Here is a 17,790-nt window from a genome sequence, read left to right as displayed (position 1 = left end):
CTGTTGACCATCTGGGATGCTGATGACACAGGTAGGAACATCCTTGAATCACCACAATGTTGACCCTTGTGAATAATTTTATATGCTCTTTAACATACCTCACTTCAAAGGATATGTAACAGTATAAAAATGGATTGTTGGAATTTAGTTTATATGTTCATCTACCTATAATCATCTCTATAGGCTTAATAATGTATTCTCCCTGAGAAAAAAGTTATTTACTGGTGAGCTCATGAAATCATAAGTTGCTAACTTCTTTTGCCATGCTTACTTACGCACACAGGATGGGAGTTGACCCGACCAGTTGTGATCCTGCTGACAAATCCTTACTGAAGAACCAATCAATCGAAAACCAGGATTACACTGGTATACAACTGTGTCTCTGTACCCATAATTTTCTCCAATGACTTGACCATTCACAATGAATTCTGGAATTCCACAATGACCCGCTGAAATGAATCAAAAAGTAATAATGATTACACTGGGATTTGTTTTATGTTTGTTTAATGCATAAACAACACTACTAAATATTTTTTAAATTATTTATTTTTATTGGAAAGGCAGAGTCATAGAGAGGAGCAGAGACAGAGAGAAAGATATCCCATCTTGGTTCACTCCTCAAGTGTCCACAACAGCCAGAGCTGAGCAGATCCAAAGCCAGGAGCAAAGAGAGGATTTAGCCAGTAGTCTCTCATGTTGGGCCCCATTACTAAACTTTTAATATTCACTTAGAAGTACGCCAAAATAATTCAAATGTAATTATATGAGAAAAATATAGTTTAAGATATTTAGCAAAACATCATGGGAGGAGGATGAGGGTGGAGTGAGAATTTTCACTAAGCTCCAAAATCTGAACTGTGTGAAACTGGTTCACTTGATGTAAATAAAATAACAGAATAAAGTATACTTAACAAGATATCAAGTATTTAGAAATGAAAAAAGATAACACACTTCTAATGACACTTGGATCTATAAGAAATTGTAAACTTTTTCAATATGTATACATATTAATCATATCATAATTTTGAAAAACACAAATCAAGAAGTGTTTAGTGAGATCATTAACTGTTTTATTAAAAAAAAAAATTGAAGCTGTATCAGCATTCTGAACAAAAAACCAACAAAATAAACAGGAAAAAAACCAAAAACAAACAGAAGGAAATATTTAAGGCAATACAGCCATCAAGTAAATAGAAAACAGAGAAAAAACAGAAAACTAAGTAAGAAAAAAATTATTTCAAAATAGCATCAAAATCGTTATAGCACAAAGGGTTAGCAAGCTAATCCTAAAGCTGCAGCATCAGTATCCCATATGGACATGAGTTTCAGTCTTGGCTGCTCAACTTCTGATTCTGCTCCCCAACCAAGGCCTGGGAAAGCAGCAGAGGATGGTTCATGCCCTTGGACCCCTGCATCCATGAGGGAGACCTGGAGGAAGCTTCTAGCACCTACGTTTGATTCAGCTCAGTTTGGGCCACTGTGGCCATTTGGGGGAGTGAACCAGCAGATGGAAGAGCTTTCTCTCTTTCAATCTTTCGTTTTTTCCTTTCTTTGTCTGCAACTTTGCCTCTCACAGAAAATTAAATAAATTTTTTAAAGTCTAGTAACAAAATTGTTCAACTCCTAGGCACAATTGTCAACACCAAAAAGGGAAAACAAAAGTATGTAATAAGGAAGAATGAAGTGCTATCACCACTAAGTCCACAGGGGGGAATTAAAAAACTGACAAACAGAATATTAATGTATGTCAATGTATTTTAAAAGTGCATAAGAAAATGAAAATCCCTAGAAAATTATAACTTACCAAAGCTAGCACAGGATTAAAAACAACAGACTAATAGTCATTCAGTTAAGCATATTAACTTTTTTTAAAAAAAAGAAGCCAGTATAAAACACATAGGAATAGATGTTTTCACTGGCAAATTTCAATAACTTAGAAACAATAAAATATCAATCTACACAAAATCTTGTTGAAAAAAGATGAAAGAAAAACATTAATTCCCAAGATGTGCTATGTAGCAAATATAAAAACAAGAACAACCATAAAAAACATACATGTAAGAGAAATGTCCTTCATGGGCAGAGTTACAAAACACCTTAATGACATTTTAGAAAATAATTCTAGTAACATAAGTAAAAGAGTACAATTGGATTATCTGGGTTTTATTTGGAAATTAAAAGATGTAAGGTGGAAAGCTAATCATTATCATTTATCGTATTGATATCTAAAAAGGAATAACATCAATGTAAGTATTTCAATAGATGCAGAGCAAATATGATAATATTTAGTGTCCATTCAATACAGGGACAAATAATAAATAGGGAAACTGAATCTATAAAACATCTTAACACAAATATCTTCTAGCTGATAATATCTGTCAATGAAATACTCAATGACTTTCACATGTTGTGAAATAAAACAAGAATTTTTGTTTTTAGTAATTATCTTTAAACTTGTTCTTTCAGTCCTTTCCAGTGTAAAACATCAATAAGAAAGATGAAAAGGGCAGTTGTTTGGCACAGCTATTAACATGCTGCTTGGAACCCAAAGCAACCCATCCCATGTCATTTTGACAGGGTTCAAACATTGGTTTTGCTTTCAATTTAAGCTTACTGTCAATGTATACCGTAGGAAATGCCAGATATTTCCTCAAGTAAATTGGTTCCTGCCATCCGCGAAGGAGACCTGAATAGGTTCTGCACTCATGCCATTGCATAGCTTTCTCCAGTAGGATACACTTAGGAGTGAAGTCCCCTCACTTCTTGCTTGCTTCCTTCCTCTGTACCTCCTTCTAACTCATGCTAAGTGTATATCTGTCTTCCAAATGCATAAAATAAATATAAAACCACATGATTATATCAAAAGATGCAGAGTAAGCATTTGTTAAGTGTAGTTATTTTCATGATAAAACAAGTTTTTTGGCAAACTGTGTGTTGAAAGAACATTGCTCAACACTAGATGATATATGACAAAGTCATAGCCAGCATCATAGAGAATGGGAAATAATTGGAAACATTTTCAGTAAAATCTGTGAACCAGACAATGATACCCACTTTCAGTGTTGATATAATATGGTTCTGTGAGTTTTATCTGTAAGTATTAGACAAAAAGAAAAACGAGAGGAAAGAAAAGGGATTCAAATTGGAATGGAGAAATTCAAATGATCCCTGTGTGCACAGGGCACAATGTTATATATTATATATATGGGAACTAAGACTCCGCTAAGAAAATAATTGGCTCTTATAAATTATTTCAATAAAGTTGCAGGATATAATAGTCAACACGTAAAAATCAATAACCTGAGAATGTTGTAAGGAAACATTCTGAGATATGCTATTGTTGCCTAGTTACACAGTGTGCACATTTTTTGATTTATTGATTTTTTTATTGAAAAGTCAGAATTTACAGAGAGAAGAGAGACAGAGAGAAAGATCTTCCTTCCATCTTCTGGTTCACTCCCTAAGTGGCCACAACGGCCAGAGCTGAGCCAATCTGAAGCCAGGAGCCAGGAGTCTCTTCCAAGTCCTTCATGTGGGTGCAGGGTCCCAAGGCATTGGGGCTTCCTGTACTGCTTTCCCAGGCCACAAGCAGGGAGCTGGAAGGAAAGTGGAGCAGCCAGGACATAAACCAACACCCATATAGGATCCCAATGTATAAATTGCTAGGACTTCAGCCACTAGGCTACTGTGCTGGATCCAGATGTACAAATTTTAAAAATCTATTTTTATAATGGCTTGGTTACACAGATGTGCATGCTCTTCAAAGCACATTGCAATATAGAATTTATCACACAGATATTTCACTGTATTTGTATTTTTAAAATACATGTAATAAGAGGAAACAATTTATGTAATAAGCAAAAATAAGCAGTATCAAAAATGCTAAACTCTAGCTAATGATAATCATGATAAAATGCTTAGTAATGAAGTATACTGATTGCTGCAATTTCAAAATGGATAAATATGAAATAATGGATTGATGTAAGCTTGCAACGAAGGAGAGATTTGTGGTAAGCAAAAGCAAATATCCAGGTTTCAGGCTTAGGAGTGGTCCCTGCTAATTCTTTGCATTAGAACTCTAATAATAAATGTCTGGGATATGGGAGTAAACTATTACATGTAGAGAAATACTTATAAGTATATTCTAATGAACATATCAGGCCACAAATGTCTAGAGTTATATGAGCAAGTTGAGAAGAATTATCATATGTGTATGATATATTTCCAACACAAAATTCTAGGATTTACTTGTTTTACAATTCCACTTTTCTCCAAACATCTTCTTTTTAAAATGATGTTAGATGTCACCACTGTAGTTTCCATATTATATTCACAGTATAAGAAGAAAGATTTTCTCATAAGTTTTCCTGTTATGGCCTGTATCCTCAAGGAACGAAATCAATGTTCTTAACAGGTGAGCAAAACCACATGTCACATACAATTTTTAATAAATAACATCTAATGTGTATTAATAGCTTTATTGGTATATATGTCCATGAAAGATATTATTTTACTTTAATTTGCATTAAATAGAAATTTTAATATTATAGTCATTTGTAATTGAAATCAGCAAAATCAATTATTTAAGAGCTTTATATTAATATATTAAATTTAATAATGTAATCACATTTTAGTACCTAATGATTTGACTTATGTGCTATCTTTATGCAATGATCCTATAAATGTTTAAATAACTGTGCCTTATTTACAAAAAGCATTACTAGATATCCAATATCTCTAACAAATATGCCTACATAAGTAACAGTTATAAAAAAAATACTATCATGAATATTTTTACACTTAAATACGTTTAAGTTGATAAAAAGTATTCACCTTTGCTTTATGTAACATTTTCTTATCAGTGACTTTGTGGACACAATTTACTCTACACATTTTTCAATATCCCACTCAGAAAAAATCACCAGGTTTTAAGTTAGTTAACCAAAATAACATACCTTTTTTCCAACAGGCAAGTGGTTGAGTACTTTTCATTATTACCTAATTCAATATGTGCTGTCACATATGGGAATTATTTTATTTTAGAGAAAAATAGATCATACATTCTTTTAAACTAAAGAAATTACTGATGGAAGTTAATTGAAAGCCTCACTATTCTTTTCATCATAAAAGAAGAAAGGTAAAAACAATAAGCAAATTCAATTTCTTTTGTTCACAATGAATTCAGAGAAACCTAAGAAAAAAATAATATTTGCCTAAAATCATGTTAAAAGTTAGCTTTCAAAAGATTTAATAGAATATTATTTAACATATGTCAAAACCCTATGAAATAGAAATGAAGAGAGACATAGATGTAATCATTACTTTTATTCTTCAATTATTACCTTATGGAAATAGGTGAAAGCAAAATTTGACTAGAGATTACAATGCATTGACTGCTACAGTGATTAATCCAAACGAGTATGGAGACATATAATTTTCAGTAACTTGTTTGCACCTTTTATTTTCATCATGACTGGAAGCGAATGCCTGTCTTCAATGACATAAGATTCTCAGAGGAAATACTAATTGATTAAGAGTTATCTGTTCTAGATTTTATATCATGAGCCATTTTTAAGATTAAGAATTTTTTCCCATTTTTTGCATCCTTACAAAATGATTTTAAAAAGCTTGGGATGAGGGGAGGGGAGGAAGAAGAGCAGGGAATAAATTGAACTTGACATCTGTACCTAAGCATCTGGTTTCAGATCCACTCCAGAGTCCCGAGGAAAGGCATTCCCGTACAGCCGAGCCCACAAGCATGAATCCCGAATCACAGGTAAAGATAGCTGTAGAGCCATACGAAGTCTGAGTTCCAATCTTATTTCCATTTGGAGGTGTAGGGAGCTCCCCACAGGAAATGACTTAAAGATAATAAATAAGTTAAAAAAAAACTTTAAAAACATACTCAAAATGCATTTAAAACAAAGCCATGCTTTTTTCATATTTGGGTTTCCCATGATCTGATGTATTTAGAATTGAAATGTTTGTAATTTTTTTAAAGAAGTTTGAAAGTATAGAGGAAAGCTTGATTTTGAAATTAATCCTCTCTATTGGACAAATAAGTCGGGAGGAGGGAATTTGGGGAGGGGAAATCCCAAAGACTGTGGAACTGTACCATAAAATTAAACATAAAATAGAAGGGAACATTCTAATTTACAGATTCTTTTGAAATTTGTATAAGCATTCCACTGATCAATAAAATCATACTTACCTCTTGCTTTAAAAAAAATAATCCTCTCTGCATTAAAATCTCTAATTATGACGTGACATAAGATAGTGTTGCTTGATTTTTTTTTCTTAGCTTAACTAGTATTAATGAAAGAAAAACCACAAACTTAAAGAGAAGATAATTTGTTAAAATGGTTTCTCTAACTTATGAAATTGAGTTGGGTAAGCCTTTGACTTATATAAACCATGGTTTGCTCCAATCTATGTAAGACTAAGATAGTAAATGCCATTATTATTATTATTATTTTATCAAGGACTCAGTAAAGAGTTTTCAATGATTAATATTTGATTTCTACAAGATTCATTAGATATAATTATTTTTGATATATCTGTAGATTTAAAATTAGCAAACTTGCTAGAATGCGTATGATTCCTCCGTATTTAAAAGGTGTAAGTAAAGGTCATTCTAGGATAAAACAGTGATAGATAATGCTTTATCAGTGCTGTTATGCCTGGGGGCACTAACGTTGCTGATTTCATTTATATAATTCTCAAAACAAATCTAGGTCAGTGTATCAGTATTTAAATGGTTTATACTGAAATATAGGCATTCAGAGTTTAGTAATTTACATAAGTCTAAGTATTCTATAAACTCATAAATGAAGATTTAAATCCAATTTTTGAATTCCAAAGTCCAGTAGCACTATTATTAGTCAACTAACACTATTACTATTTAAATCCAATTTTGTAACTCCAGAGTCCACTATTTAATCATTAGCATATGATAGATTCCAGTTGTGACTTCTATCACTAAGCTTTACACAGCTGCTAGATAGAAAATGTAATTTTCACAAAATTCAAAGTGTTTCATGTAAAATTCAAAATCTCCTGGTCATTTTGAGATATCTTGAGAATGATCATTGGTAGCTGCTGTTGTTCTTGCCAATTGCTAATCTTATTAATAATATTACTATATTCATTATTTTATTTTCAAATATAGGACCAGAAGGACCAGAAAAATAATATTCTCTGGACTTTTTCAATGATTTGCAATTCTTTAGTTCACTGTCATTTTAACATTTTTACTTATAGGCAGTAACTTAATTTCACACAGCAATTAAATCTTCTATACAATAGAGAATCAAGCACAAAGAATCCAGATACTTTGAATGCCCAATTGACTGTTACTGAAGTAGATAATTTTCCTGCTACTGCTTTGAAACATCCCTATTCTTTGTGCATTTTTAATGAAGTTAAACTGGAAGAAGAGTCTGTTGGCTGACGGTGATCCAGGGAGAAATCTCAAAGAGTAAGGCAAACATTTACAAATGCCACATTTGTGTAGCAGCAACTAAAATTTACTACTGTTTTTAAGATTTTAATTCATTAGAATGATTATAAAACATAATAGTAAAATGTTCATCTTGACATATATTAAGAAAACCATATTATTATATAAATATATATGTAACAATCTTCGTGCAAAATACATTAAATATATAAGTAAATAAATATATATACACAAATACATCCATGTATATGTATATATTCTCACAGATGACATGCATTATGGAGACTAGCATTCTAAAAGTGAAGATATGTTGTAGGACGCATCTTTATTCCAGAATTAAAGGAGGACTCCGAATAAAACTGTTGTATATATCTTGACAATTGGATACTAGGCTTTTTACCATTGTATATTCCTATAATGCCATGAAACACTTAAAACCAAAAATGTTGGACCTGTGACTATTGCTAAGTAACATATAAATAGCCAATGTTCCTTTAGTCTGTTTATATCAGACACTGCAATTTACTATCTAGTAATATACAGAAATAAAATTAACTACTTGCTTAATTTGATTTTATAATATTTACTGATTTTTCACTCTTGTTCTAAGTGTATTTCAAACATGTCATTGCATGAAATCTTTAAAACAAGTGTGAGTTAAGTGCTGTTAGAGTTTTCTATTATTTTTTTTAACATTTATTTTATTTTCGTTGGAAAACTAGATATACAGAGAGGAGGAGAAACAGAAATGAAGATCCTCTGTCTGTTGACTCACTCCCCATGTGGCCACAATGCCCAGTGCTGAGCCAATCTGGACCAGGGGCTAGCAGCCAGGAGTGTCTTCTAGGTCTCCCACTTAGGTGCAGGGCCACAATGCTTTGGGCCACCCTCAACTGTTTTCCCAGGCCACAAGCAGGGAGCTGACTGGGGAGTGGGACTTCTGGGATTAGAACCTGTGCCCATAAGGGATCCTGGTGGGTGCAAGGCGATTTTAGCTGCTAGATTACCATGCTGTGCCCAGTTCTCTATTTTTTTAAATTGAAATCAGAATAAAAGTGTCACAGATCACAGTGATTAAAAGCCACAATTGTAGTCAACTATTTGGGATAAACACCTTTTTTTTTTTTAATTTCATTTATAGTGTCTGTGACTTACAAGAATCAGTTTTTTTTTTTTTTACAAAAATATATTTAATAAATAGTGTCTAAGAGCACTAACAATAAGTACACAATAAAGATTGCTTAGTTGTTAGAATAAATTAAAGATGTTGACCCAAATGTAAGACTTCTGGATCTGAAGTCCACTTCTTAGAATTTTTTCCTACAAATATTTACTGAGGAAGTGTATTTGGAAAATTTTAAGCTACAATGAGAATAACTGCATTCATAACATTGTCTCATTGTCACTCTAGTGTGTTTGGGAAAGGAAAAAGTTCAAGCTCATGAAATAAGTTTAACACAGTTTGTACTTACTCTGGCAATATGGTCTTTCATTTCTCCAACTCCAGGTACCATTTGGAAGACATTCAATAGAAGCAGGACCTAATCCATGATAACCAGGGTCACAGCTGAAAACTACTTTGGTTTTGTATTCATAATGAGAGCCGTTCACAATTCTCCATCTCCCGTGTTCCAAGGTGAAGGAATTAATGCTTGGACATGTAACAACTGCACGAAACCAAGGATATAAATGCTCATAAGTCTAGTAAATCGTTTCTGTCCCTTAACTCTATTTCATGTGAATACCATCCTTTGTGTCTCTACTGACTTCACTATTGTGACATGGCTTGCACAATTCATTCTTTACTTCTTGTTAACATTTTCTTCTGCCCCAACTTACCAGTAACTGTCAATTCAAGTAATGTGTTCTGAGTATTCATATATATTATCCTATCTGCCTAGACCTGCAATTACTGCTATAATCCATACACATATTTATTTAAATGTGTTAGAAGAGCTGCAAGCATACATGCTTGAAGAGAATGGCCTCTTAGGCAAGAGCTCTGCTAAAGCTTTGGCCAATTCAAAAGTTTCCCAGATGAGTAAAAGCATTATAAAGAGCTTGCTAAAATTGCATACAATTCTTCAATTATCATTTTAAGTAAAATCCCAATGGCATTGATATATTCATGCTGATAGAAAGAAATAATTGAAACATATAAAAATCAAGAGCCCTATTTAAAGTAACATTTTCTATTTATTTTACTATTGCTTTATTATAAATTTTAACAATATGTAATATTAGTTGCTTAAAATAGCAATAATAGCTACTGCAAATACTTTAAGTGGAAATAACCAAATAATACTGACAGAGATGAAAAAATAAGGACAATTATAGCAATGTCATTTATTCTTACAAAAGTCAGAGCTGATAGCCAACAAAAGAAACATATTAATATCTATTAATTAACGAATGGATAAGAAAAAATGGTGCATATGTATAAAAGATACCATTAAGCCAGAAAGGAAAAAAAAAAAACTTGTCTGTTGCAACAATATAGATGGAACTTAAAATCATTACGTTCTCTAAAATAAGTCAGAAATAGACAAACTCTGCATATTACTCGTACACAGAATCTTAAAAGAGTTGATTTTATAATGATGCTGGTTTCCAAAAGCTGGAGAGTGAAAGTGGTGGAGGGATCAAGTAAATAGGTAGTTTAGAAAACAGTAGCTTAATATTAAATTTGGAACAATATTCTTGTGTTGTTTTGTCTAGAAGGATAACTACAGGTGACAATAATGTGTGGTTTTGGTTTGCTAACAAATGCTCAATGTTTGCACTATACAGAAAGGAGAAGTGAGAATATAGCCATGTTCACAACTTTGTGAACAATATAAAATATATACTTGTATCAAAACATCATGAATATTTATAATTTTGATGTATCAATTAAAATGCATAGCTCAATGCATTAGAATATATTTTTATTAACACAAAGCAAAAAAAAGTTCCATATATTAAAAATTCCAAAGGTTCTATAATGAAAACATATAGTAGATTTTTACAAACTAAACAGTATATTTTATTTAAATGAAAAACACATTAACTTATTTTGCTGTCCTCATACGCATTTTACCTAACTTAGGTTTAAAAATATAGCAATATGTAACATTCCAAATTATAAAAAATAGAAACATAATTCATGAAAATTCCTTTGCACACATACCGACACAACGGGGGGTTTTGTTGTGATTGCTCCACGTTCCGTCCGATTGGCATACAGCAGTAGTAAGCTCCTTGGATGACAATCTATAGCCATCATTACAGAAATAGGTAACTCTAGTTCCTACCAAGTAGTCTGTTGTGAGTATCCCTCCATTTGTTGGAGCTTTAGGAATTCCACAAGAAATCGCTAGAATAAAGACATTCACAGAAAATCAGAGAAACAGAAAATGCTTTTTATTAAATGAGGTTGCTTACTGCAAAGTGTGGGAAACTAAGGTTTTGTCAATTGCTCTGGACAATTTCAGAATTCTTTACAAAAGCAAGCATTTCTGAAACAAAGTTTGAATAAATTATTCCAAACTCCTACTAAATAGGTGCTTGGATTGGTGAGTTCGTAGGTTGTCAATGCTTAATTGTTTGTTTCATACTCACTTTCCTGCCATCACATGGCATCGCTGTGGGCATTCATACACGTTACACGAGATTACAAGTTAGGCAAATACACAGTGTTTCCTGTGTTCATTTATGATTACATTACCTCATAGCAACTTTTGGTAACTTTAATTTACCAAATGATAAGTAAGGACATAAAAAAAGGATTAGAAACCAATATTCTTGTGCTAAGAATAAAGCAAATAGTGTATTTATTTGTAAGTTGGCTATTTTTTATTATGTGTAAAATATATTAGCCCAAGTGGTATCCATAGCGTCTTGTGTCCATTGGACAATCCGAATAAATCTCACAAAACTGTCTTAAAACCTAGTTATGGTCTTCCTGAATTTAACTGCAGTGTCTTAGAAGTCCAGGTTTTTGCTATGAACAAAATATGTAAGATTGATCTTTGCCATATTTGTCCTATAAATATGCAATTCAATTTCCAAGAACAAAATACATAATCTTTCAAGTAACTTGTTTGGCATGAGACTAAAAACAACATCTTTATACTGTATGTATTATGAACTTTTATATAATTTTAAATTTTGCAAAATATATGTGTATATATGGATAATTCTCAACGAGTTCACACATATTTTTGCATTAAGATGATTGAATCTTTGAGTGCTATATCAGGAACAGCGGAGCTAATATTGCATAAAGCTTATAAAGTTGCCTTGAATTTTGAAATACAACTGATCTAATAACGTGCATAGGAAGAATTCAAAACTTGTATTTTATCGTAGAAAAAAGAAATAACAGAAGGATACAGATACACATTAAGTGCTACCTGATGTTTTAATCAGCTATGTGTTCTTTTATTCCATTTCTCTTCTAACGCTTATTTAGGTGTTTAAATTATTCCATGTGAATTAAAAAATCTTTGTAAAATTACATGAAATTTTAAAACTGCATGGCAAAATGCCTGCTGCTCAATAGTTTGATCTTTTGTAAACTGACAACCTACAAATTAGAGACAGAAAAGTGATAAAAAAATTACATAAGAGGTCTCATGTAATTATGTAGTTATCCCTGCTTTTTAATGATTAATCCACCAAAATAATGTTATTAAAGGCAATGGCTTCTGATATCTGTTAAATTAACAATTACATTTTCACTCAGGATCTATAAATGCAACAAAGCCATGTTTCCACACATTTGTGTACTGTTGGGGTGTAGACTGAACCTGAATCAAATTTTTAGAATAAGTAAATATCATTAAATAATGAAAGTTCTCATACATGTATAGTAGTATATGAGGTTACTCTACATCTAAAAAAAGAAGGCATTTTAAAATTGTAAAACAATGACTGTGCCTGTGATTGTTTACAATTCAACTCCTCAGATGAAAGGCAAAAGTGTTTCAAGGACAATTTTGAAAAATAATCTTCACTGAGTGGGTGTTGAAGAGACTTTTCTATACCAAACAGCTTAAAGGTAAGGCAGAGACCACAGTGTGATTGCATCTGTCTAACACCGTACAATACTCAGTTGTAAAATGAGATGGGGATGGCTCAATTCTTGAGGAAGGGGAATCAATATAATGGTATTGCTGTATAGAACTAAAACACCTGATCTAAAGAGAGAGCTGACTAAATTTTCTACCTATAAGGAGCTCACATTGTACAACTGCTGTGAAACTAAACGCATGTGAGGATATATGGAGACTACAGAGGCGAGAAAACTGAAAATGACTAGAGAAGGTATTTTTGATATAATCATGCTTCCTAATAACAAAGTACAATTTCATTTTAAATTGATGATGTCCAAACAGATCATATCCAGCAAAAATTTTAATACATTACTTTAAAATTAATGAAAATATAAATATTATGAACGTGTTGGAATTGTAAACATTTTATAATTTTACTAAACCCAATATATTCCTTATAAAATGTGTTTCACTTTATTCATACCAATAGAAGAACATTTATTTTGAGTAATTATATATTGTAGAAATAGACAGAGTCAGAAAATGAGGGCAGATACTGAAAACTCACATTGGCTATTTCATTTCCAAAAAGCCCCAACACAAGACCAGGGAGATCCTAAGGATCATGAACTCTTCCAGTTCTCCCATAGCAGTGAAGGGATCCAATTACTTGATTAATCACCAATGCTGACTAATGTCTGCGTTAACAGGTGGCTGGAGTCAGGAACTAGATCTAGGCATTGAACCCACGGACTCCAATATGAGTCCGCGATGTGTTAACTGTCCTCTGAATCTCCAAGGTGAATGCATGCACTGAGAACAAATTTTTTCAGCAAGAACAATCAGAACATTACTGTCTATAAATGTCATTTTGTGTAATTAAGACTCAGAACCAGTTTTCAACAAAAAAAAAATTTAAATTCTGGATGTCTGTGTGATATTTTGAATTAATTATTCTCATTAAAGTTGAAAGATTATACGTAGGTATGTGTCCTTCTGTATCTATACAATATTTATATAAGTGAAATACAAAAGTACAAAGCACTAAAGTGCTTATAAATTTAAAGCAATTTAAGCTGGTTTGATATATTTTTATTCCCATGACATAATTGGGAAACCAAATGTTAATTCCCAAACCAGTTTCAGGAAGTTAATTAACACTAGAATTGGAAGTGCTTTTGCTATTCAGTGATCAAAAAAAAAAAAAAAAAGCAGAGTTTACTTAAATATATGTATTTGGCAAGAAATCAGGATCTTTAACATAGAATATCTATAATGATAATGATGCATCTGGAATCCCAAAAAGTGATTAATGCTTTTACATCAATAGGATGCAGACAATATCCTTTCATTTGGGATTTATTTATATGTGATTATGAAAGCTATATTCTTATTACTTAGAAATTACAGTCTGTTAGGAAAAAAAGAAGTCATTTCAGTTTCCTGATGATATCTACACCCCACTAATTTTAACTTCCTGTTGTTTCAATAAACTTTTTAAAATAATTTTGTATATTTGAGAAACAAAGATTTGGAGTGACAGACAAGACAGAAGGTGAGAGAGAGGGGGAGAAAAAGAAAGAAGTCCCTATCTGGTGGCTCATTACTCAGATACTTGTACACAGAAGTTAGAAGAATTCCAAGCAAATCTTCTAAGTGGAAGTCTGAAAGTCAAATACTTGTGCCATGACTGTTGTTTTCCTGGAGCTGAACCAACAGGGAGCCAGAGACAGGAGCCAAAGTGGACATGAGCCCAGGCTCTTTGGAATGGGAGGTGGGCATCTTAACCTAGGTCAAACTCTCACAGAGTTTCAATTTTTGATATATTTTATATTTTTAATTTCACTTGTTTCCTCTAAAAAGTAGACGATAGATAAGACATTATTTAACAACTCAGAGTTGTATTTTTTTAATATGAGGATTAAGTTGCTATGGATCTCTATATGCCGGGAAGCAGAAAACAAATACAAAATTATGCTTCATGTTAATGAAATAATGAGAAAAACTCAATATTTGCAAGTTGTCCAAGATAAGTAAGATTAGGTTTTCCTGTGCAATTGTTGTAGAACCTGTCTTTATGATTATCACTTAGATAATAATTTCAACTATTGTTTTATAAAACATTTCCTTATCACAAATCCTAAAATGTATGACATTGGCTAATAGAATTCCTGTTCCGTTACAAAATGATACATTGCTCATATAGTGCTTCCTTTTCTTAATCAAAATACAAAGATAAATGAGTAACATCACTGTTGGTTTAGTTAAATGAATGAAAAAAGTTAACAAAGTGGTTGGCTATATTTTCCTTAAATTTGTTGCTGTGAGAGCACAGTTTTGTATTCTATGCACATGCAATGTCCTTGTACATGCTTCTTATGTTTACTCAATGCAGAATGCACACTTATTCAATCAGTGTTTCTTGCTAATTTCCTAGCAACAAAGTGTCTGGAATAGTAGAGAACTCCATAGCATGCTTCTTAAAATTAAAATTCTTTTTTTTTTTTTTTAATTTTAGTGATTGCCTCCTCCTCCCCGCTAAAAACGGAAATCAATGGGATAAAATTTCAATGAAATTATTAAACTTTTTTTTTTTTGAAATGATACTTTACCTTGACAGGCAGGGACGGGAGCATCCCATGCATGATACCCATAGGAAGACTTTCTGCACACAGCACTGCTTTTCCCAACAAGTCGGAATCCCCGATCACAGGCCCAGCGGACCACACTGTTCAGCTGCCCACCTGTCTGACTGATAATGTATCCGTGAGGTGGGGATTCTGGCGTGCTGCAATAGAAAGCTTTAAAGAAATGATAAATCACTGTTTGTCTGGTGAATCAGACATTATTACCCTAATTGTAAACAAGTATATGTTGAGTCTTAGCAGTTAAAACCCGATTGATGTTCATTTATCTGAATTTTAGTTTCCTTGAATATCGTATTATTTTTGATAACTTCGGAAACAAACATTCTAGGTTGTCTTCTATTTTTTTATTGTCAACTAAGAAAGCTGTCTTCTGAATTGAAATACTTTTTCCTATTATTTTGGAGATTCAAATGCCCCACAGATGTTTTACTGAATTTTGGAAATTAAATTCCCTGTCATTGGAAGGGTCTCAATGCCATATCTTGAAGCAGTATTTTATAGAATGTTACTTATATGTCACTTTGAAGTTATTTCCAGACACCTATATCATTTTTCCAGACACCTATGTCATTAGGTCATGCATTTCACTTTGGTTGTTGTCTAAAATAAATCCCCATATTCCGTAATCCTCTTTACGCATCTAGGAAAGAGATTCTAGTCTGTCAATAACACAGGAAAATAAAAATGGTCATTAAAATAAAGTTTCTTCATTCAACCAGGAAAGTTCCGATTGTGTTTTGAAATTTCAGTATATTTATATGAGAAAAAAAGAGATTTGAGGGATGAATACTGAGAAATGTATTGGACTTAGAATATATATGTCTCAGTTTGCTGTTTAAGAAAAATACATATTTAATATGCTTTGGAGAGTCAAAATGGTGACATAATATTTCTATTGTGGTGAATTTCAAAATGATAAAAATTGATGTCTAATAGTAAATCTAATGCTTACAGTCATTTCATTTGAAAAGCTTTCATTATTTATGATCATTAAAATATACTATGTTTGACTAATAAACAGATAATATGTTGTTGAAATGGCAGAAAATATTTTAAATATGAAGATTTTATGACTAAGATATATTTTAACTTTTAACATTTTACATGTAATACTTTTAATAGAAAACTTTCAGATAAAAATATGTATGCCTAATATGCTTTCATTCATGTTAATTCTAATATGTGAATAATCAATTGTCAACAAATTAAAATGAACTTAACAGCTCATAGTCTTAACATAAAACCAGATAAAATTATTTATGCTATTTATATATGTATACACAAACGATGAAATTTGAGTATATATTTAAAATGGAATTCAAAATTAATTTATCTGTTCTTAGAATTGTGTTAAAGTTGACTCTAAAATATTTAAAATGTCATTTTAATTTCCACTAATTAATGTCGTGCACTGTGAAAAGAGAGGGCTATTGCTTTGAAGCAGTCTTCAACTGAACGCCACCTAGGGCCTCTGTTATTACTTAGGATGGCAATAAATGTGGAATCTAACCTATCACATAATAAAAACATACTTGCATACACATATACAACAAGAAAATCATTGGTGCACTGTGGGTAGATCTTATATACAGGAAGGTATAAAGACAATGCTATATCAGTTATTAAAAAGAATTTTCAGCTCATATCTTTCTAAATATTACTCAATAAATTCCTGTAATGGTAACTAATTACTCAAAATAGATGGCTCTAAAATGATGGTCATCTTTTCAAATATTTGAAATATATTAACAAGTATCATAATAAATGAATCATAATTAAAATATTTGCAGCATCATATCCTTTTCTTTTGTTTAAACATTTCATTCCAAATAACCATTGATTTACACCAAGTAATGCATGGCTGAAAAACATTATTGAGATTTTCTGAGAGCTCAAGGGAAGTAAAGTTAATAAAAACATGCATTAAAAACTTCAGATTCACATAACTATGTGAGCTGTAACAGCATCAAGTGATTCCTATTTTTAGAAAATAATGACTTATATGAGATTATTACAACAATGTAAAAACTGAGGCTTAGTTATTAATTTTTCAAAAAGTATCAATGGAGGACCTGTGACTCTAGAGTATGTCTAATTGAATAGTATCTATGCCCGTTATTTACAACGATACTGAAGATGCAGGTGAGATTTGTTCAGAAATGGCAGGAATCATATACCTATATATCTTATCCGGAATCCTTTTTTGTTATTGCCATGATCTGCTGACCACTGAAGAAATACTTCGTGACCATTGCTTGTTATATTAAAAGCAGATGAATAATCTCCACTAAGGGAAACAAGTACCGGGCTTTGAATATTTGGTCCTTCAGGAAGAAAACAGTAACAATTAGACACAGTATAATAACCATGTTGTCATTTATCCTTACTAATGTACATCACTGAATGATATTAAACAGGGTTGACATGCTCCACAACCAATTTATATCATCCACAATAACTAAAAACCAAAAATACAAAGCTAATCTTTTAAATAATTCAATTATATAGCTATATTATACACAATTTGTACAATAACCAAGCTACCCAATATTTTTCTATAATACAAAGACCAATTTAAGACTGAAATCTCCAAAAACAGCCATAAAATCATCAGGTAAGCAGTTATTTATACCAAAAAAGATCTGCA

At 31.8% G+C, this 17,790-nt stretch overlaps 1 protein-coding gene across 3 annotated transcripts in view; it reads right to left on the bottom strand.

Annotated features, from left to right (window-relative positions):
- CSMD3 (CUB and Sushi multiple domains 3) overlaps positions 1 to 17,790 on the bottom strand; it is an 873,364-nt gene that overhangs the window by 55,878 nt on the left and 799,696 nt on the right. For 2 of the 3 annotated variants that reach the window (XM_040979396.1, XM_040979398.1), the window contains 6 exons: positions 17,321 to 17,467; positions 15,108 to 15,296; positions 10,629 to 10,814; positions 8,932 to 9,126; positions 5,688 to 5,861; positions 276 to 449 (listed from right to left, as the gene is read on the bottom strand). In XM_040979396.1, the coding sequence (XP_040835330.1) occupies positions 276 to 449; positions 5,688 to 5,861; positions 8,932 to 9,126; positions 10,629 to 10,814; positions 15,108 to 15,296; positions 17,321 to 17,467 (1,065 nt within the window). The remainder of the gene's footprint in view (positions 1 to 275; positions 450 to 5,687; positions 5,862 to 8,931; positions 9,127 to 10,628; positions 10,815 to 15,107; positions 15,297 to 17,320; positions 17,468 to 17,790) is intronic. The other variant, XM_040979397.1, reaches the window with a different exon arrangement.

The sequence above is a fragment of the Ochotona curzoniae genome, unplaced genomic scaffold, assembly GCF_017591425.1.
Source record: "Ochotona curzoniae isolate NIBS_2020 unplaced genomic scaffold, NIBS_Ocur_1.0 contig_3190, whole genome shotgun sequence".
In the NCBI taxonomy this organism is placed as follows: domain Eukaryota; kingdom Metazoa; phylum Chordata; class Mammalia; order Lagomorpha; family Ochotonidae; genus Ochotona; species Ochotona curzoniae.
The sequence above is the reverse complement of the archived record's forward strand: the minus strand, read 5'-3'. Positions and strand labels throughout refer to the sequence as shown.